At 49.8% G+C, this 22,194-nt stretch overlaps 1 protein-coding gene across 2 annotated transcripts in view; it reads right to left on the reverse strand.

Moving 5' to 3' along the window:
* Window positions 1–2,298: 2,298 nt before the first annotated feature.
* The window catches only part of ZBTB16 (zinc finger and BTB domain containing 16), a 173,304-nt gene continuing 153,408 nt past the window's right edge, over window positions 2,299–22,194 (reverse strand). For both annotated transcript variants that reach the window (XM_049778677.1, XM_049778676.1), the window contains 3 exons: window positions 10,306–10,476; window positions 5,608–5,775; window positions 2,299–3,278 (listed from right to left, as the gene is read on the reverse strand). In XM_049778677.1, the coding sequence (XP_049634634.1) occupies window positions 3,049–3,278; window positions 5,608–5,775; window positions 10,306–10,476 (569 nt within the window). In that variant the 3' untranslated portion in view covers window positions 2,299–3,048. The remainder of the gene's footprint in view (window positions 3,279–5,607; window positions 5,776–10,305; window positions 10,477–22,194) is intronic.

Consider the following 22,194-nt stretch of genomic DNA (forward strand, 5'->3'; position numbering starts at 1 on the left):
TAATCTCTCTATATATTTGTCTATCCTATATACACATAGGATTTGAACACTTGGAAGGAGTGCGGGGTAGGTCCAGGGAGGGGGGGCATGGAAGGGGACACATGGCCGCAAGCATGGAGGGACAGACACTACAGCAGGAGCAGAGCACAGGAAAGGGACTGTCCCCCACTTGGACCTAGCGGGCTGGGTTGCTGCACTAATTCGGATAAGAAAGGAAGGAGCAAGGGAAGCCAGCAGCAGCTCTGCACTAAGGCAGGGGGGCAAGTAAGTGCAAAGACTCAGCGTTCATTTGGGGACAGGGCCCCCTCTACCCTCCTGGTCCCGCAGCCCTATCCCTATCAGACACCCAGGAAGTGCCCAGGTCACTTGAACTCCTCACCTGGGCCCGAAGGTGGGCCAACCATGACCACAGCTGAGTTCTTTTGTCTTGGTGAGAAGGAAGCCAGGGAAGAGGGCTAGGATCTGCCCTGGGGTTTTCCGGAAGGAGGGCCACGTCTCCCCCTTCCATAGAGCCCCCAGCTTCCCTACAGGACCCTTCCGAGACCTGGTAGCCTCCAATGCTGCCACACCTCTGATGTCCACACTGCGTGATTGAACACAGGACCACACATGGACAGCACACGCACAGCACACGCATGAATGGAGTCTACTTAGCAGTGGTAATGCGGGTCTCTTTTTTTTTTTTTTTTTTGACTTTTTTTTTCTCCTATTCACATCATAGAAGGAAAGACCACAATCCTGTAGAACTGATAAAGGGACCAACATGTTATTACAATTTGTCCATCTTAACCCTCTCAACTTCTGTGAACAGGGAGCAGCAGGTGGCGTGTCTACTCGGATCTATGGAATAGTGGAATTGGTGTTTTCATCTCCACCAAAGTCAAACGGCAGCTAACTCTGCAGATTGTGGCTTCTGAGGTTAAGAGATTTCCCCAAAGGCTAGATAAGAGCTCCCCCTTCTTCCAGGATTAGGGAGGAAGCAATAGTGCATAATGATCTCCTATGGGTGTGTTCCCCAATTTCACTTCACATTATCAACCCAATAACTGCTCTAGCCACACAGTTCAAGTTTAACTGGTTTCTCTTTTCTGAAGTACTAAGTCATTACTACAACTGCAAAAACAGTGTCCTCCCAACTCCCCCCAATTGTCTAACCAACTCAAGTCTCCCCATCACATAATTTTTAAGGCCTTCAGATGTGGGTGTAGATAGGCTGGGAGAGGGAAGGCTGGGACGGGGATGTTTAAGCAGCACCCAATCCTCCAATACTTTTCATTCCTGCACCCCCTTCTCCCCACAACTGCTTCCCTACACCGCATTTTGACACACACACAGTCTGATTTAGACGCTGTCCCAAACACACACACACACACACACACACACACACACACAGTCTGATGAAGACGCTGTCCCAAAGCCAACAAACACTGCAGCCAGGCTTTCTGAACTTGGGGGGCGCTGGGGACAGGGGAGAGGGGCACAGAGCATGGGACATGAGGCCAGAGGGAACCAAAGAACAAGCGGACAAACATAAGAGGTAGCTTTTAGAAAAACAATGCCCACCCCCCCAAACATAACATAACCCAACCCAGACTGGTTCACCCACACACCAGCCAGGAAGAGAGACCCATTTGGCAACATTAATACACGCAGAGGAGGGGTGACATGTTGCAAGGATCTGAGGCCTCCAGGCCTCAGTGACCCCCACCCCAAATTGTGGGTGAGTGCACTGGGCACAGACAGCAGGCTGTGGCAGAACCAATGGGGCCCGGATCAGCTATTGCCCCCAACTCTCCCCTTGTGCCCACCAGCCCTCACCCCCACATCCTGAGTTCTTCACTTCGCACATCTCCTTCCAGGGGGAGGGAGGCCGGCCGCCAGGGCATGGACACTGCGCACCAGCTGAAGTGGGCTCAACCAATTCTTCACTTACACCCCAAAACAGAAAAACACCACACCCCGCCCCGCATCCCTCCAACCCCAACCAAAAAAAGGAGATACAGGGATTAAGAAAGCTCATGAGGTCACAAAAAACTGAGGTAATTCAAGTACAATGTGCTAACAGGGGGACGGGACACAGAAAAAGAAGAAAACATAATACAAGGCCAAAACGCTTCCTCCTCCTCCTGGGCTGATGGGGCCTGCAGCCAGCAGGGCCACACTCACTCCTGCTCCTGGAACTCCTCTGTACAGAACCACTACAACACCCCAACTCAGGGGTCCACTCCTCAGGCCACATCTGGAGGAGGCTGGGCTCCCTTTCCCTAGTCCCTTGTTCCCCCCCTCCCATGACTGCAGGGACCCAGCTGGCCGTGGGGGACAGTCACTACCCCTTCTCCTGCCTCTCCTTTTCAGAAGCCAAAGCAGCTCAGTAGCAATGCGCTTGTGAAGGGCGATGGGGCTCAGCCAGGAAGGGAGGGAAACCCCCCAATCTGAGGTGTGTTCTCAGAAAGGGGGGCTGGAGGACCCCAGCAAGCAGCTGAAGGAGAGGGCAGGAGGCCCAGAGATGCACCAGCGGGCAGGAAGCAGCGGGCGGACTAAGACAGAAAGGAGAAGCTCCTCTCGCTCCGACCTGCACCCAGAAATCCATAGCCACATTCTGAGTGAGTCCATGTCTCCCAGACCAGCCTGGCCCTCCCGCTGCCTGTCAGCCCCGTCTCTAGGGTGGGGAAGGTCGGTGAGCAGGGGGACAGCAGATTGTCTGGGTCTAAACAGGACACCTCTTCTTCCTGGCATGTTTCTGGACACCTCAGGATGGGGAGGTAAGAAGATTCCCCTCAGAACTAAACCCTCATCCTCAGCCCCAGGAAAGTTGGGCCAGCCTCCTGCCAGGAAAGCGGGGTGCAGGGGATGAAGGTACCCCAGGGAGGGGAGCAATGGCATCGGGGTCACCTGGAGCCCCGGAGAGAAGTTGAGGCCCAACAGCTCTCTGGATGCTTTTCTTTTTCCTTTTTTTTTTTCCTTCTCTTTCTATATATTTTTTTTCTTTTTCCTTTGTTTTGCACAGTCAACCTTTGATGACGTCTCCTACTCAACTCCCAGCCGACCTCACACGTAGCACAGGTAGAGGTACGTCTTCTCGATCCTCCAGTCGGGCGGGATCTCCTCGGGTTTGTGCGCCTTCATGTGCTTCTGCATGGAGGACAGGCTGGGGCAGTACTCAGTGCAGATGGTGCACTGGTATGGCGATGCGCCGTTGTGTGTGCGAAGGTGCTTGATCATGGCCGAGTAGTCCCGGGATCGCTGGTGACAGAGCTTACACTCGAAGGGCTTCTCTCCTGCGGAGGCAAATGGGGACAGTCCCTGAAGCTAAAAATTTGCCAACAGAGCCTTCCACAATGACTGCCGGGGGCCCCCTTCCCAAGAGACCATGTGCAAAAGCATAACCTGGGTTCAATCCCATGTGCTACAAAGGAACCCCCAGCCCTTGCCAAGATCCTCCAAGCTCTGTGATCCCTGATCACAGATCAGGAGTCAGCCCTGAGCACTGATGGGTACAGCCTCCCCTCCAAAAAAAAATAAATAAATAAAAAACCAAACCAAGACCAATCTGATAACTGGTATTTGATTTGTTTATTTTTATTTATTTATATTTTTGGTTTTGGGGTCATACCCAGCAGCGCTCAGGGGTTACTCCTGGCTCTATGCTCAGAAATCACTCCTGGCAAGGTCGGGGAACCATATAGGATGCTGGGATTTGAATCACCATCCTTCTGCATGCAAGGCAAATGCTCTACCTCCCTGCTATCTCTCTGGCTGCATGGTATTTGATTTCTAAGTACCTGGGTGGAAGCTGTACTGTGCCGTGACTACTTAAAATCACCCCCACATGGCTGGTAAACATAGCTATTCCTGGCTGGACCCCAGACACCTCCAGAGGCACATACCCTTCCCTCCCTGGGGAGGGAACCAAGATGTAAAAGAAGCACAGGGGTTACCCCAAATCAAGAAACTGGGGCTCCTCAGGACAACAACTGGTGGGGTGTGGGTAAAAGTAAAGGGATATCATCCTTCAAATGCACTGCACTGGGACTGTCTAGTCCCCTAGACTCCGAGTGCCTTCTTTGTGGGAAGGACAGAGAAGGACCATGTACAGGCAGCCCCACTGCCCCCTCTCCTGTCAGTCCACCACGTCCCTTGGAGCTGAGCAGGGGGTGTGAGCAAACCTTGTTTCAATACAGTAATTAACTGGCCACCATCTCACTATCGATACTTCCCCGTGCAGAGGCCCCAGCAAATAATGAAGTAATGAACAGCCAAAGTGATCTACCCATCGACCGGCTATTTACAATCGTCACTGCCAATGCATTTAATGATCCGCCAGCCAGGTCACAGCCCTGACAAGGGGCTGAGGAAGCCCCAGGGCTCCAGGATATCCTCCAGGTCACTTGCACTGTCAGCCAGGAGCACCCCAGTCTCTTCCCAGGTGCACAAGATGGAGGCAAAAAGAGCTATTGGTCCCCTGGGTGCCCTTCCCCCAATTCCATGAAAACACCCATCTCCCCTTTCCTCCAGTCATCTGTGTTCCCTCTCAGAAGAAAGTCTCAAAATGGCCCCTTGTTCCCACAGGAAGCATGAGTATCTCTCCCCATGCTCTCCTCCTACCCAGTGCATGTGGGTCCTTCTACAGTTTCTGAATCCACTGACTTTCCAGAACCTACTCTGTGGCACCTGCCTATGGCTACTCATGTCCACACCAATCTTAGCTGCTTTTAAGCATCTGAAACAACCCTGGGGCCTTTGGTGTTGCAGAGAGGCCATGCAAAGCTGTTTCACAAATTGGAAACCACAAGTTGTGGTTGTCCACAGCCCCCCAACCCTTAGAACTGGTCTAAGTTCGGGATTTGGACCATGTCTGCCTGTCCTGTCCTTGGACCCCAGGGCAAACAGTGGCTCACATTTCCTTTATGTTTATAAGCTTGTGGAGCCTCTAAGAAATAAGAAGATACTCTACCTAGGGGGGTCACTGTCGTGGCACCTATGCTTTTGGTTTCAAGGCCAAAGTCCATCTAACTTGACATTTCTCCAACACTCATCACAACCTAACAAACCCAACGTTCCTTCCCTCCTTTTTACTCCTTCCCTCCAAGTAATAGGAAATCATTCTCATCTTTACTTCCAGTAGAACAGGGATAATGAATTTAACCCTATTTCATGATTCTCAATGCACCATGGTGCACCCCATCTGGAAGGGATTAGGATGGTCTGGACTCAGAGCAAGGAAGCCATGAGTGATTAGCAATGTCTGCCTTGGCCTTGCAAGAAGGAAGTGATTCTTGGGGCTCTGGTATTTAATCCCTTTATAGTTTTACTGGTGGGGTAGAGGGAGGTTCAACCACACTCAACATATTACTGGCTTTATGTTCAGGACCACTCCCAATAGTGCTTGAGGAACCCAATGAGGTGGCAGGGATCCAACTGGGTTGGTTTGATCATTGCTACATGCAAGGCAAGCACGGAAGCCCTGTACTCTCTCTCCAACCTCAATCCTTAGCAGAAATCTGTTCTACTCTAGGACACTCGCCCTTGAGCTCCTCTGAGGAACTACTGGCCCCTCATTGCACCCCTCGCCTAGGTTCTAACTTGCTGCCCTCATGCCCGCAGTACCTGTATGCACCCGATAGTGTGTCTCCAGCTGGTGCTTGAGGCTGAACTTCTTGCCACAGCCATTGCACTCGTAGGGCTTCTCCCCTGTGTGAATGCGCTTGTGACTCTTGAGCGTGCTCTCATCCCGGAAACAACTGCCACAAAACTCACACTCGTATGGATGGTCGCCTGTGGGCACAGGAGCAGGGTCAGGGGCATTCAGGACAGAAGGGCTTGGAATATGACCACATTTACCTCCCCCAAATTACAGAGATGGAAACCACACAAGTATATATCTGTGTCAGCCTGCTTTATGAGCTGGGGGTCACCACTATCCAAGAGACAGTCTCAAGCAGAGAAGCTCATCTGGTACATAAATACCCAACAGCACCCCCCCAACATAAATAAGACCCCACAAAGGGAGAACATAGCATGAAGGGGTCACTGAGACCTTTACCCTCACTCAAGTTGTCAAGTGACCTTCTTTTCTAGTACAAAAAACCCTTCAGATAGATTTCCTGCCCTCAAATGATTATTCCAATTTGGGTGACAATAAGAACAATTTGTGGACAATGAGAAGAGTTTGGGGTCGGTAACCCCCCCCCAGGCCCCCTAGAATCCCTTATGCTCCTTCTCCCCTACCACAAATTCTTCATGGTTACTCTCTCTGCCCTGTTTCCTCTTCGCTCCCTGACGCACTCCAAGTTGTCAGTTGAGACACGGTCCATAGGCCACCCTCCAGTGGGATGCTTCTCTCCAGTCCCCCAGAAAAAAATGAGTGACATGCTTCTTTGTCCCCCCAAAATGTGCACACCAAACATTTACTGCTATGGTAGAGGCAGCAGTAGTTCATTTGTCGGTGCACCCTTGAATGGAATTGGACTCTGTGGAGGAGGCCAACAAGACACTGTTGCACTATCCTCCAGAAAAAAATGATGGCGCTCAATTTATAGACAACGAAAGGGGCTGGAGAGGCTTAAAACACAGCTTCCACCAAGAGAGGAAGCAGCTGGGCTTTTGACTTTAGTTTCAGAGTCTGGACACTCAGCAGTTTGCTAAGCGACAAGCTGTGCAGTCCATGCTGTGGTGCCCACTGGGGTCACTCGAGTGGAAGCTTGTTCTAGGGGAAGAAACTTTCCACGGGGGTCAGCGACAGATGTGCTGAGCTTTGGAAGTGCTTGGAGCAGGTGAAAACGTGAAGATGAAGGCCTGGCCCAGAGCTTGCAGCCCGCCTTTTCTGTACATAACGCTAAGACCCCTAAAAAAGGAGTGTCAGAGGATGGGTGCGTATGTCTCACCTTCCATGACGTACCCAAGGTGGACATTTGGGGAATGTAAGGTGAGGCCTTCAGCTCCTTATTTATTATGGGAGTGAAGGCACAGACAATAAAGATAGATTGATCACCCCAGACTTTGTTCATGAATATTTAAATATCACTGATTCGTCTTGTCACTGTAATTACAATTTCTCTGGGCTGCGTCTCCAACAGCCACAGTTTATGGTAAAGAATGGCCCACTGTATTTCACCCGTCCCTCTGCAGATGTGCGAGGCTGCCAACCGTGTAATGTCCCCTGCATTTCATACATTTTCTTCAGCTGCTGAAGGTTTAAGTCATCCACAATGACCTACGTTTTTTCATTATCCCCATGTCAAACCGCACTCGTGCCTGGGCATAAATTGTCCCTCTCGTTATAGACTCGCATGCCTGTGCCTTCACTTCCTCTTTAAAATGATATTTTACTCTCTCTCCCCCCTCTCTCTCTATCTCTTTCCTCTTTGGGCTGCCAAAGCTTCCCCCAATTCTGGAAAAGCAAAGCCAGCCCCTGGGCCCACATAAATTTCTCAGAGTCTCTGAGGCCTCTGAGAGTTATTTTTAAGGCTCTGCGGGAGTCGATGGTGGGGTCTGCTCTCTGGCTGGCTTTCTCTGAGGTGGATATTTGTGCAAGGAGCCCTGTGGGCACTGAGGGCTGGGCACGTGAGTAGGTGAGAAGTCGCCAAAGGGGAGGAGAGTGGATAAGAGAAGGTTCAAAGCCAAGTCCTCCATCTCATCTGACGGATGGATGGATGGATCTATCAGGTGACTCAGTCCAACAAGTGCAAATCTGGGGGTGAGGAGAGTGATGGGGCTCCCACCATAGCTGGCTCTATGTAAGCTGACTGGCTGCCAGACCCCTGGCACCTAGTAGGTGGCATACTTAAGAGTCTGGTTCCAAGTTAGTGAGCAGCTAACGGGTGCCTGGGCTTGCCTCTCTCTGCACACGGTGTCTGCTTTGCATAGCCCCAGCTGACACCCACCCCCGCCCACCCAAATCAGCAACGATTACGACTTTAATCAAGGACTCCGTATCCTCATTAAGATATAAATAAATAAATAAATAAGCAAGAGCCACGTGAGACTTCAGCCAGAGCCGGTAATTAAAACGTACATCGGCAGCCACAGGCCGGGGGGCAGGGGGGCCACCGTCTGCACCTTCCCTCTCCCAATGGGGCCTGGAGAGCTTTTTTTTTTTAAAGGAGGGTTCAGGCTGAGAGGTTTTTTTTGATCCAATTTTTATGAATTTAATTATGAAGTGGATCTCATGTTAAATGGGGGATCCTCTAGAGTCAGCCCTGGGAAAGGAATTAAAAAGGGGGGGGCAAAAAATCAACTGCAGGCCCAGTCAAGAAAGGAAAGGCATTAACATGCATGTATGTAGGTATATACAAGTGTGATATGCATGTATTTGCGCACGCATCTCCCACGCACAGCTTTGAGGGCCTGGAGAGCACCTGGCCCCCTTGTCTGTACCCCGAAAGTTAATTGTGTCCGTGTGGCCATGAGGTACACAAAACTGGCTGCAGAATGCAAAATCCAATTTGTGGTATGTTGATTAACTCCGAAGCCTCTTTAATGAGCCTGACATTAAGCGCAGGACAAATGAGACTAATTAGAGCCCCCTCCGGCCTGCCCAGTGCACCTGTGACCCCCTGGACTGTCCTTACCTGGGGGGGGGGGCAGCTCTGGCACAGGCAGAGCTCAGCCTGGTCCTCCTTATCCCAGCCCTATTGTATGGGGGTTGTGCAGACCCCTCCTTCTTGCACAGCTGAGAGTTTATTCTATGAGGAACCACGTGAATCGGGAATCCGTCAATGCCAAGAGCACGGCTGGACTAACCTACCAAACACAGCTGCTGACACTAAACTTCCAGGCGCGGCAGCAAATGGGCCAAGAACAACGGCATATTCATGAGGCATTGTACAGGGTGGGCCCGCATGTATATGGCTTGTGTGCACGAGGCCACATGGGGGGGAGCAGGGATCGATGGACGTCTGCAAGTGTGTACAAAGGGGGCGCCACACTGCGCTTCCAAGAGAGATGAAGTAGGAGCATGTCTCCTCAATGAGGTCTGTCCCTCCTACAGATCCCACTCATGACAGACATGGGGATTCTGGGGGTCTGATCTTCTAGAAGGGGGGCAGAGCTGTATGGAGCGGGAGAACTTGGTGCTATTGTGGTCATACTAATTACAGGGGAGTCTAGTGGCTGGGCCCAGTTCCTAAAAAGTGGTAAGACCTGGTGGGATAGGGAGGGATCTGAGATAAGCCAGTCAGTCAGGGAGACCCCTAAGAACCGCCCCAGCAGCCTTCATTCCTTAGCCCTTCTGCAGGCGCAGTCAACCCATGTAAGTAGCCCAATGGGTAGTGAGTGCCCTGAAGAGGGGCATTCCATGGTGGAGGTTTGCTTGAGCTGAGACACTTCATGTCCCTCCTACTCCAAGGCCTGCCACTCAGTAGGTCTGTGCGCTATTCCAAAGTGGAGACTGTAGGGCACTGGCCAGGTCATTCATCCCAGGGGCTCACACTTTTTTGGGAGGGACTCTCCACTGAGACATGAGCAGATAACCTACTGTATACATAGAGAGGCTATGTCCTGACTTCCCCAAAATCCTAACACACAGAGAGATAAACTGTCTCAGAGCAGGGACCCCCTCTATTACAAACAGTCCATGACCAGGTGGGGCCAAGAACAACACCTGGTCTCAGATGCAAGAAAAAATGCAAACCATCTGTCCCCTTCTAGGAATTCTCCAAGGTCCTGTTCTTCCTTCCCAACACCCAGAGGACTGGGCAGGAACTGGTCAGTATCTGGGGACCTGGCTCAGTCCTTTTGGTTCACCTGGAACTACATAGGGCCTTTGTGCCCCACTGGTTCCCTTATTTAAAGGCCCTTGCTAGCTTCCCTCCATCAATGCCAAGGAGAGGAATTTGCTTCCATTACTGGGTAACAAACGGTCATTTCTTCCACGTTCCCTGAAGTGCTTGGGGCTGAGTTCAGGATGAATGGACAGTGGATACCTGTCCTGAGAAGAGCAGTGGGTATGGCACTGTGATGTACCAAGTAGCTGAGTCCCCAAAGGCTTTTGAATCCAACTGCTACGGAAGCCCATGGGAGAAGTTAGTGTTGTTATCTAGGACCTTGATCCAGATCCACGAGTCTATGGCTCTAGCAGAGCCATATGTATTTCTCATGTGCACACTCCTGCTCCAAGGGGTTCAGAGATGCTGTGAACCCAGGGTCCAGGATCCAGAGATCCCACAACAATTAACCTAAACATGCTCAGTTCTCTGGCGATGAAAGGTGGAGGGCAGACCCAGGTGGGAACCACTGTCATTCTCCTAAGATCAGACCCAGATTCTAAAAGACGCTGACAGTGCTGCATCTCCCAGGTCTTCCTACCTGTGTGTGAACGCAGGTGGCGTTTGAGGGCCGTGTGGCTGGGGAACGTCCGGTTGCACTCGCTGCAGATGTAGCTGCGCACGCCCGCATGGACCTCCATGTGTTGCTGGAGCGCACTCTGGGCCTGGAAGCGCTTCCCACACAGCAGGCAGAAGACGGCCATGTCAGTGCCTGTGGGCGACAGAGGGTGAAGAGTTTCAGGAACGGCCCAGGTCCAGCTCAAGACCAAGTCCAGAGGCAGCTCCAAGGGCTGGCCCAGTGGAGCAGAGACCACCTGGCCTCCTGTCCATCATCCCTCAGAACTTGAAGCAGGGAGAGATTTGGGGTACCACGTTGCTGCAGTGCACACAGGCCTGTAGTAATAGGTAGTGTCCCAGAGAGAAGGCAGGGCATGGTCTGGAATTTTTCAGGCTTGTGTGATGGGCAGGAGGTGAAAAATCAGGGTGGTCCCTGAGAGAAGCCCCAGTGTCGGGGCTCAAATGTGCTTTTGGGGGGGGTCACACCCAGCAGCACTTAGAGATTACTCCTGGCTCTACACTCAGAAATCGCTCCTGGCAGGCTCGGGGACCAGATGGGATGCCAGGATTCAACCGCCGTCCTTCTGCATGAAAGGCAAAAGCCTTACCTTCACGCTATCTCTCCAGCCCCTCAAATGTACTTTTGACTCAACTCCCAAAGGCAGCAGGGCTTCTTGCCTCTGCCTCACTATGGGAAACATGACAGAGAGGCAGAAACTCAACCCTTAGAACAGCCTCACTATGGGAAACATGACAGAGAGGCAGAAACTTAACCCTTAGAACAGTGAGTGGTTTTCAATCTTTTTTATGCATCTGGAAACTAATAGAGAAGCTTTGAAGAAACTTTCATGAATGCAAAGTGTTTATATACCAAACCAGAGAGAGAAAGAAAGTGCAGGGTAGTTCCGGCAATCCAGGTTAAGACCCTGACACTATTTGGTTCCATAAGTATTTCCAGGTGCATCCCCTGAGACTCAATTCCACATCCTTGATCCAACTCCAGCCTTCAGGAAGACGCCCTCTGACCTTCTGATCACTGACTGGAAGGACCCCAGTGAAGAATATTTACTAATCCATGTAAAATGACCACAAGAAGCCCAGCAGTAGAAAACTCACTCTGGGGTGAGGTCTCAACTCAAACCCAGACAGTCTCAATGAGAAGTCCTTTCTGATGACATTCTATCCAGACACTCTTGTTTTATTTTTGTAGATTTTGATTTCCAAAGTTATTAATAGTTGGGTTTTAGGTATAGACTTAAACAATCCCACCATTAGGGTCAACTTCCCTCCTCCAGTGCTCCCAGACTCCATCCCCACACCTACTTTACCCTATCCCAATCCCACCTTGAGAGGCACATTTCAAAATTTGGTGGTTGCAGTTTAGAGTTCATGTTCTCTGTGCTTTGGATGTATCACTATACCACTCTCCCATGTCACTATAAGGCTTACTGGGGAAAATCAGGCAGTCCCATGCCCTTTGGGAGTAGGGCCAGTTAGACCTGAAGACATCTGATGTTGGCTCATACCGTAAATCACAAGGACTGACTGCAGGGGAATAACAGGAAGTCGGACCTTATCATGGGTGATAAGGACCATCGTGAAAACCCATCCAATTTGTTTGGAGGAAAGATGGGAACTTTAAAGCTCACTAAGAACGCATTAGCATATACCTCTTCTCATGTCTTTTCCTGCCAGATATAGAATCCTACTGTAGGGTGCAGGCAGGTGTGACTCTGGCAGTCTTTATGGAGACTTACATGGCCTGGAAATGCACCCTACCACCAATAAAGATCCCAATTGGTCAAATCTATCTCTGTTTCTGCCTTTTCTCTTCTGTCACCTCTCAGCTACCATTCAATCAGCAGTATAACTAAAGCTCCATCCTGTTTGCCCATTCCTTCCCTTTCTCATCTTTCTTCCTGCCTTGATTTCTTTCCTTCTGTCTTTCTCCTTTTTAAACCCTGGGGTGGAGGATAATCCAGGTATCTCCTCTCCTCTTTGCTACATTATGTTTCTTCATCCAGTTGTCCTATATACTTCAAATAAGTGAAATAATGCTGTTTGTCTTTCTTCTACTGATTTACTTCACTCAACACATCTTCCAGCTCCAATCAGGCGGCAGCAAATTGCATGATTTCATCACTCCTTGCAGTTGCATAGTATTACATTGTACATATGCACCATATCTTCATGTCTACTCATCTGTATCTTTCGACATTTTTGACTGACTCCGTATCTTAGGTATTTAAATGCAGCAATGAATATGGTGCATATGTCCTTTTGAATGAGTATGTCCTGGGGTTAGATGCCCAGAAGTGAAATTGCTGGTCCAGACTCTCTTCTTTTAACTATTTCTCTACTCACTAAAACACACTAACAAAGAAGCTTTAAAGGGGCCAAAGAGAAGATAGTACAGTGAGGGGAAATGTTGGTTGCCTTGCATGTGGCTGATCCTGGTTCAGTCTCTGGCACTTGATAGGGTCCCCTGAGCCCTACAGGAATGACAACCTTGAGCACAGAGTAAGAAGTTATCCATGAGCACTGCTGGATTTGGTCTATAAACAACATATAAGAAAACACATTTGGAGTGATAGTATAGGGGTTAAGGCAATTGCCTTGCATGTGGATGACCTCAGTTCAATCCTTGGCACCACATATAGTCCCTTGAGCCCAAAGCCAGACCTTGGGTGGTGTCCCCTCCCCAAAAAATCCCATTAATTATAATGGGCTCTGAAGATAGTGGTCAGGTCACATATTTTGCACACACTTGATCTGGGTTCTAGCTCACACCCAGGCATCACCAGAGTGATGCCTTTACTGGGTTCTCACAGGCCTTTATGCTGTCCTGTGAGCAAGACTAGTTGAGACTCACAGGTGAGTGCTCTAGAGGCCCCAAACTAACCAAACAGAACCCCATATAACACTTGCCAGATGCAAATTTCACCCTTCTAAGGGGCTGTTTTAAACAGTGGGCTCACTAGAGCCTAGTGTGGCTTCATTTCCTCTGACATGATGTCTAGGCATGGGGAAGCTGCTACAGACTAAATATCAGGGGACTGGCCTATAGTACCAGGGGTGTTGAAGCCCAATGTGAGAAGCCGGGCCCCACTCAAGACAGGGGACACACATGTCAATGACTAGTCAGAAACTAAGATGTGACATTTGGTGGTGGGAATGTTGCACTGGTAAAGGGGGTGCTCTTTACATGACTGAAATCATACAACTACAATCATATTTGTAATCACAGTGTTTAAATAAAGATAATTTAAAAATGTAAAAAAGTAAAATAAAATAAAATCATGGAAAAATAAAGAAACTAAGATGGGCAAGATGGCTCCAGGATGTGTTAGAGTCTGGAGTTTCTGTCTGGGGACAATGCCCCCAAAGCATGGGGCTTCCAGGCCATCCCAGCAATATAGACCCAATTTTTCATTGCTTGGGCCCAGCCTACAGGACTCAGTAGGACTATAGGATCACCAGGGCCATCCCAGAGGTTGGGGGTGCTGGGGTTCAACTCATGATCTCACACAAGCAGAGTAGGCCAAGAGCAGAATAGGAATAAGCATCTGAATAGAGAAGGCCAGCATAGAAGACCCACAGATGGGAGAAACAGGAAGCAGTTCCAGGTCAGAGGTCATTCCCTCAGCAACAGGCTGCCATGAAAAGATGGGGTCCAGTAGGATCCACTTATGGGAGTCCAAGGAACCAAAAGCAGAGCTGCCACTGTTGTGGGGCTGTCACTGTTGGAGGCTGAGAGCTAGGTAGTAAGGACAGAAGGCAGACAAAAAAAAGTAGTTGGAAGGGTCAGGGCTGGGGATGAAAATCAGGGTACGTGAGGTCCTGGTGCCACCCCTGAACTTCAGTGATGCGTTCACAGTTCAGACTGTTGCCACCTGGAAAAGCATCAACATCCCTTTAGTGGTCCTTCCTCAAAGGCAGCACTGACAGAAAGCTCAGAGAAGGGGCTCAGATTTGACTCCTCCACCTCCCACCCAATCATTTTGTCTAGAGATTATAGCAGAGGATGGAAAATATTTTTTTTTTAAAGGGAAGGATGGGGTGGGAGAAGTGGGGAGACCCGAGAGAAGCTACTGGCGCATGCATGTGAGAAACCCAGAGAGGAGATGTGAGTTATTAAATAATTTGCTGTCGTTTCTGCCTAGCTGATCGTCCGCATGTATGATGAGTCAGGGCAGATTCTATTACACTGGGAGATTAAGCAAATAAACGCTAGCTTTTGGAAACACATTAAGATGTGGGACTATGGAAATAAAATTATCTAGAAAATTGTATTAGCAATTCATTAGCTGCAGCTCAATGTGGAGTGCGCCCCCCCACCCGCCTCGTTAAAATATGCTGCCTTCAGTAGAAGCCCCCAGAGAAACCCTCATGGCTCCTTCCACTGCTGCAGGGAAACTCACGGGGATGTCAGTGAGAAGGGAACAAATCCACTAGTGGTTGCCTCAGACCTACCCAAAATCATAAGGACACCCTGGCATCAAAGCAGACAATAAGGGTCCAGCACAGTCACTTGCCTTGTGACTTGGAGTACAAAAAGTGACCTGGAGCACATGTCTTGGCACCCGTCTGGACCAGGATGCTCCTCCCCAATCTTCTGCTAATGATGCTGAAAGCATCTGGATAGACTCATCCCAAGGCCCAGATGCAGCTTTTGTCTGAGTGATGTTCTTGCCTCTTCCTCTGGGCACACATGTGTCCTCTCCAAGTGTCCAGTTCTGGGAGCCAGAAGCTCTGCCACCACCTCCCTCCAGTGCCAGGCACCCTTCTGCAGTGACATCCTGAGTGTTGATCAGGGCAGACAGAAGTGGAGACTGTTTCATCAACTCCAATTGCTACTTTTTAGGCAGCGTCTTGAAGGCTTTCTACTACCAGGACTCAATGTCAAGAACACCTCTGCCTCTCACAGCCTGGAAAACCTTTACCACCACCAGTCTGGATCATTAGCACTGAATTCTTGAAGCCAATGTCCTCAGAAGTGGGCTTTTTTTTCTCATCATCCTTGCAATCCCAAATACAGAAAGCACAAAGGCCCACATGGAGTAGAGTCAAAATACTACAGGGTGCAAAAATAATAACACACCGAGCTGAGTCCCAGACACGGTAATGTGGAACACTGAGAAACTTAGAAAAGGCTCAGACCAACAAAGCCATCACTGCCAGTTCCTAGCAAGACTACCCTTGGAGTTGAGGAACATCAAGAAAGTCCCTTCCTGTCTATGCAATGAACCAGATGGAGCCCAGAAGTTAATGGTTCCCTATGTGACATTCTTCTCTCAGAAGCAAAACTCCCAAGTGGACTTGTTTGGCCACATGGGGCTGTGAAACAGCTGGAAGACCCTCATTTTTGGCCCAGTGATAGACTCCTCCCCAACTTGGTGACCCCAGGCCAAATGACTGTCACACTAGATCTCACTTTCACATCCCACAAAGAACATTCACAGCTCATATCCCTCCCAACACAACCTCACAGTGCTGTTCAAAGCAGCTGACATCAGCTTCGGAGCCCACCCATTCTACAACTATATTGCTCTCTATCAATATGTACTTCTCAATATGCACATCTCAAATCAGATCCAAGGAATAAATGTTCAGGCCCAAAAACAGTATGTTAGGGCTGAGGAGATAGATCAAAGGGCTAGAACACATGTCTCTCCAAAATGGCTTATCCTCTGTTTTTCAGAAGACTCAATGAGAACCAGGGAGGGTCCTTGACGGAAAAGAAACTTGAACTAAAAGAGGAATGTGTGGACAAAGTTGGGCTGATGAATTGGCTTTAACACAGTGCTGGCAGGGGTGTGGGGAAAAAGGAACCCTCATCCGTGCTTGGGAATGTCTTTCGGTTCAGCCTCTATGGAACATAGTAAGCAGAGTTCTCAAAAAGTGATGAATGGTGACTCCATAGAACTTGTAAGTTCTACTTGGCATCTACTCAAGAGCCCCTGAGTGGTATTTTCAAAGATATTTTCACCCCTATGTTCATTCAGTGGTGCCAAGACCTGGAAACAATCCATGTCCAAGAACAGATCAAGGGGTCATAGTAATAGTACAGCAGAAAAACATTTACCTTGCATACAGCAAACCAGTTTAGATCCCTGGTATCCCATATTGTCTCCCAAGAACCATCAGGAGTAATTTGAGCACAGAGCCAGGAGTAGCCAGGAGTAGCCCCTGAACACCTCTCCAGGTGTGGCTCAAAAACAAACAAAACAACAAACAAAAGAACCTGTGTTCTGTAAATTCAATACTCAGCTGTAGGAAAAAAGCCAGCAATTTGGCACTACATGGATGGAATTGGAGAGAAGTTCTGAGTGAAGTCTAAGGGAGAACAAAAATCAGAATGCTCTCTCCTCTATATGGAATGTTAAGGAAGCCATACAGGAATCAACACGCCAATGGTAAGAGCTTCTGAGACTTGGTCTATAGAACTAAGTGTCCAAGGCAATGGGAGGTAACCCTGGGACACTGGTGGAGGGAATTAAACAGCCTGGGGGGTAGGTGAGGTGTTAGAACATTATATGCCTGAAGCTCTTATTACTAACAGTGTTATAAATCATAGTGCTCAAATAAACATTCAAAGAAAAGCATAAAAAGTTGGCCATTGGCAATGTAGGCAGGGTTCACACACAGATTTGGGGTCCCATTTGCATCAGCTCTATTTCTAGAGAAGGTGACCCCCACCTTTTTCCAAGATACACCCCCTCCTCCAAGGTCGACACAGCCAGTGCTGGCTGCAGGGCGGGTACCATTTAGATTCCCAATGGAAAACAAGTTTAATTTTAGCCCCGCAAACAGGAGTGAGCTCAGGCCAGGCTGGCACAGGAGACAGGTGGGGGGTGACAGAGGTCCAGGGTATTCATTTCACCCAGGTGATGACTGGGCCGGAAATTATGAGATACAAACCCCCCTGTTTACACCTGTGTCATTTCCATACCAATTAGCTCTTTAATAGAAAGGCAAGGACAGGGCCGGAGGGGTAAGGCAGCTGGAGAAGATGCTCAGGTGTGACACTTCTCGGAGCAAGGCTCTCATTATCTCCAGCTATAAGCAGTCTCTTAATCAAAAGAGCAGAGGGAGCTAAATATAATCTAGCTCTTTGGGGGGGGGGCCTAAACTGGTGGTGACGGCTACATGTGTTTGTGTGTGCATGCCTGCCTATGTGTACACAGCTATAGATCACAGCTCCTCCCAACCTCATTCAACCTTATCTAGAGAGGGAGATCTTTCTCCAGCAGATCTAGCTTTCTCAGAAGCTCCTTCTCCTAGCTGGAAGAAATGACCCAATTTTAAGAGGGATATGACAAAATCTCACTGGACACTAGAAGTGCTCCCAAATCCTTTAGATGGTTTTCTACTATAGCTAAGCCCCAGATTTACTCAATGCTTACCCCTCAGGACTACCTACACTGAGGAATAATTCCTACTTTTGCTCAGGAGACCACATGGGACCATATGGGACGCCTGATATTGATCCTGGGTTGGCCATGTGCAAGGCAAGCATCTTTACCCATTGTACTATCGCTCCAGACCCCCTCTTCTTTCCTAATTCACCTTCTCTCACCATGGCTTGATGCCATCTCTAAGGCAGGACTTTCTGACCACACACCAAGAGCTTTGTTGAGATGCCACAGGCAGCTTCCTTGCCCCCTCATTGTTCCAGGGCTAGAGGGGCTGTGTCGGTCGCTGAGCAAGAGAAACAGGCAAAAAATCTCAGCAGAGAGGTTCAACTCTTCCGTACTAAAGCTGGAGTTATGTCTGCACAAACAGAGGCTGAAGAAGCTTCTAGAGGTGTTGGGGTTGGGTGCAGGGACAGGAGCAGATGCCCAAGAAAGAAATGGCCAGTTTGTGCCACAGGGCCCCTCCCTTTGGGCCTCACCTAGGCTATTGTTTAGGGGTCTGGCTCCTTTTCAAGGTCTATTCCTTGAACTGGGTCTGCAGTTCTCTTGGCCCTAAGCCACAAGATCACTTGGAAACTCCTCAGACTGCTCATTCTAGGGGGATGTACCCCACTGACTATAAGTGGGAAGTCCCCTGTCCCTTTACTATCCATGACTCCTGTGCTGCAAGCCTGTACATGGGATGCTTGCCTGCTGCATCCAGTACAACCTACTGTGGGGTCCTCTTTAGTCAATAGCTCAGTTTCATCTTCCAAGAGCCTCAAACCACAGAGCCTTGTCAGTTCCGGTCTAATCAGGTTCACATCCCTTGCACTTCCTTCCCCATTTTCTTGGACCTTCAAGGTGGCACCAACACATCTAGGGAGACTTTCTTTTCCATAAAGGAAGATAGTGTCATTCATTAATGATCACAAATGATCTGGTGCCATTCGTCCAGGGAGCAGAGATTTCTCAATAAACAACCAAAACGGAAAGGAGCCAGAACAGCTGACTCAAATTTGTTGTAAAAATTCGTAACTGATGACCCGGCTCAAAGCACAGACAGGTGTGAGTGTGATTACCTACCTCAAAGCAGAGGCAGGTGCGAGTGCATTACACCCCCCCCCACACACACACCCTCAGTATCTGGGAGTGAGGCGACATGGCTCATGGTACCCTCAGGTGGCAGCAGCCCAGTGCCCAGCAAATGGTGTATTTGTTTAGCAGTGAGCTGCAGACACAAGGGCATTTCATTTCGAGGCACCTCCAGCTACAGTAAACAAATTTGTCAGCTCACTAGCTCATTAAGGTGCACCCTGGACAAGGGGGGATTTATTGAGACCTGCACAATAAAAGTAACATGAATGGATTTACTAATTTTGTCAATCACGCCAGCCAATGAGCCAAAGAGAAGAAAGGAGGACGGGGAGGGAGACAGGAATGGAGTTGGCAAAACAAGAAAGGAGGCGCCCACAAGGGTGGGGGAGAGTGGAGGATGGTTTGAGGAGAGTCAATGAGGACTCTAGGACATAGGCCCCAGAGATAGGGCCTGGTGGATTGACACACAGCAACCAGCAGCCCTGTGTTCTGTGTTCCTTATATACCACTGGGACTTTGGAGCACTGGCCCAGGTGCACACCCCCCTCCTGGCTGTGTCTCTAAACCACCTTTCCCAGATTCTCACCTGCACTCTGGGCCACATTACTTAGGGCACAGGGCTCCCTGGTACTGCCCACTCACAGGAATGTGCCCCCATCACTGCCTGCACTGATCTCCAAAGTCCCCCCAGGAGAGAGACTCACCAGAGAAGAAGCCACTGTGTTAGGGGCCTATGATGTCACTGGCACCTTGACTCAGCTGCCTCCTGCCCGTAAGCCCAGAGACTGGGCCCCAGCATCAGTCAGTTGGGACCCAAACTACTGTCACAATGGGGAGAAGGGAACATACATGTGTGTGTGTGTGTGTGTGCGTGTGTGTGTGTGTGTGTGTGTGTGTGTGTTGTTGGGTTTGGGGGATAGAAAGTAAATCCGGAGTGGTATGCAGCCCTCTGCTCTGTGACTTTCAAAATGACAGCAGGACTGGGGCAAAGGTCACAGGGTCCAAGGCCTTAAGCACCCCGGCCAGCTGTGGTGGTGCAGCCCCAAGTCTGCGGGATGCCTGCCCTGTAAATCATCGGTAAGCGGCCCCCGCTGGGGGCGAGGACAATGGGGCCGCACGGGGGTGGGAGGCAGGACAAAGGGGCCCGGCCAGTGCGCAGGCCCGGAACAAATGTGCCCTGGCACCGCGGGGCCCCCATTTGTGAAACTAATTGGCCCACGATTGAAAAATTGGACCAACTTCAACAGCCTTGCACGGAGTGGGCGGCCCACTGCAGCCTGACCACATGAAGTCTGGCCAGAGGGCCAGTGCCCAGTCAGGATGGGGCATGGAAGCTGCCACAGCAGGGAGTGACTAAGGAGAAAAGGGGAGAGCGATCAGGAAGAGGAGGGACCCTGTTCCTCTATTGCCACTCCAAGGAGCTCTGCCTTGCCAGTTTCTCTCCATGACTCAAGGTATCAAGTTCAGAGGTGAACGCCACACACACGCATGTCCTCAAGGGCCAGCTTTCTCCCATACACACTGTAGGTCATCCTTGCTGCTCAAAAATCTGCACCCAGCTGGTGGTTCCTGTGGTGTGGGATGTGACAAGGTCCCCCCAAGTCTAACTGACCTGTCCTGGGGCTTCTGAAACAACCCCCTTAAATATGTGGTGCAGCGCCAAAGGCACACCACCCAACCATCGATCCCCAGTCCCACCCTCTCCTGGGCGTCCCCCTCCTATTTGATCAGAGACTGGCAGAGTGGAAAGGGCGTTCCTGGTATCTTTGAGCACCAGGCCCGGCCATAAGTCCTGGCTCAGTGACTAACTGTACTTGTGGGTCATTAGTTTTCCTGAAAACTCAAGAAGTCAGGGCTGGAGCAATAGTGCAGCAGGCAGAGCACTGAAAGTCACTTGCCAAGTTCTGCTTCTGTCCTTAACACCCCTAAGCCCCATCGGGAGCAAGGTCTGAGCACTGTTAGGTGTGGGCCCCAAACCCAAAAGAAATAAAGCAAAAGTACTTGACCCTGAAACCATCCTACCAGCACACGATGACTGCCTGCTGAGGGGTGCAGAAGTCTTTTATCATAGGCTCTTACCTTCTCATTCACTGAAACACATCTTAGTTTCTTGGTTGGGGGGCTCGGGTGAGGGGGCAGAGTTCTGTCCCACCAGGGCACCATCATAACAAGTCTGAGGCTAGGCTGAATGGTGGCTAAACATCTGCTAGGAAAAAGCCTGGTTCCACTGCTCTGTGTCCTTTCATGAGACCAGGAGAGAAACTACTGGATTAGTATCTTGGGGACCACCCAGATGACTGTAAGCATCCATGGGCTACTGTGCTGGAGGCTTGCATGACAGTGGAGCTTAGGCTTCAGGGAGAAAGGGAAAAGACAAGTGTGTATGCCCACAAAGAGGGAGTGGCTGAGGGGCTTTCAGGAACATAGGGTCCCATGTGAAGAAGTTTGAAGCAGACTCCCTGGAGGCTCAGGAAGGGCATGAAGTTTCACCCAAAAGAGACTCAATTTCCTTCTTTGTGTGCTTATTTTTCTCAACAACTCTGTCAAGTGGACAAGATATTACTACTGAGTCCATCCAGGCTTTCCCCAAATCAGGCAAGGTCCCCAATGAGAGTGAGAGACTCAGCACTGGGGTCTTTTAGAGAGAAAAAATAGCCCATCACTTGGGGCCAGAGATAGTACAAGGAAGTGCAGGTGCTTTCCTTGTATGTAGTCAATTCCAGTTCAACCTCCATAACCCTATATTGTCTTCCTGAGCCCAGAACACTGGCAGGTATGGCATCACCCCCAAAAACTAAAACACCCACCCTCCAATCTGAGCCTGTATCTCTGGCACAAAGGGGCAGACAGGATGAGGTGACTTAGAGGATGAAGCCGAGAGAAAACAAAACCTGGAGAGAGAACAGGTTGAGAGGAGAGCAGAATTGAAGCAGGGGCAGAAATTCAAAATAAAACTCAAAGCTGATTGTTACCCGCTGGGCAGTGAAAAGAAAATCCACCCCATATAAATCAACAAAACCAAACTCCGAAAGCGAGGACTGGCTCCTTTTACTGACACTTTAATGGATCCTCTTAAACTCCACCCCCCAGATGATTACAAATTAAGCAGCATTTAAATGCTTTTTACTGTCAACAATTAGAAGGGGGTCAGGCGCCCCGAGTGTGGGGGCCATTCATTCCCACGGTAACGGACTATCGGGAGGCACGTCTGGACCTTCCATACTGTACGCACACAATGGGCAGCCAGGGAAAAGTGTGGATGTGGTGACTTTGTGGGACCATTCAGAAGCAAATGAGGCACAGAGACAGTGATCTAGAGTGAGGGTAGGAAGGCAGGTGGCTTGAGTGCAGATCTTGGGGGCCAGCTAATACAAGCATAG

This window comes from Suncus etruscus, chromosome 8, assembly GCF_024139225.1.
Source record: "Suncus etruscus isolate mSunEtr1 chromosome 8, mSunEtr1.pri.cur, whole genome shotgun sequence".
NCBI classification, from domain to species: Eukaryota; Metazoa; Chordata; class Mammalia; order Eulipotyphla; family Soricidae; genus Suncus; species Suncus etruscus.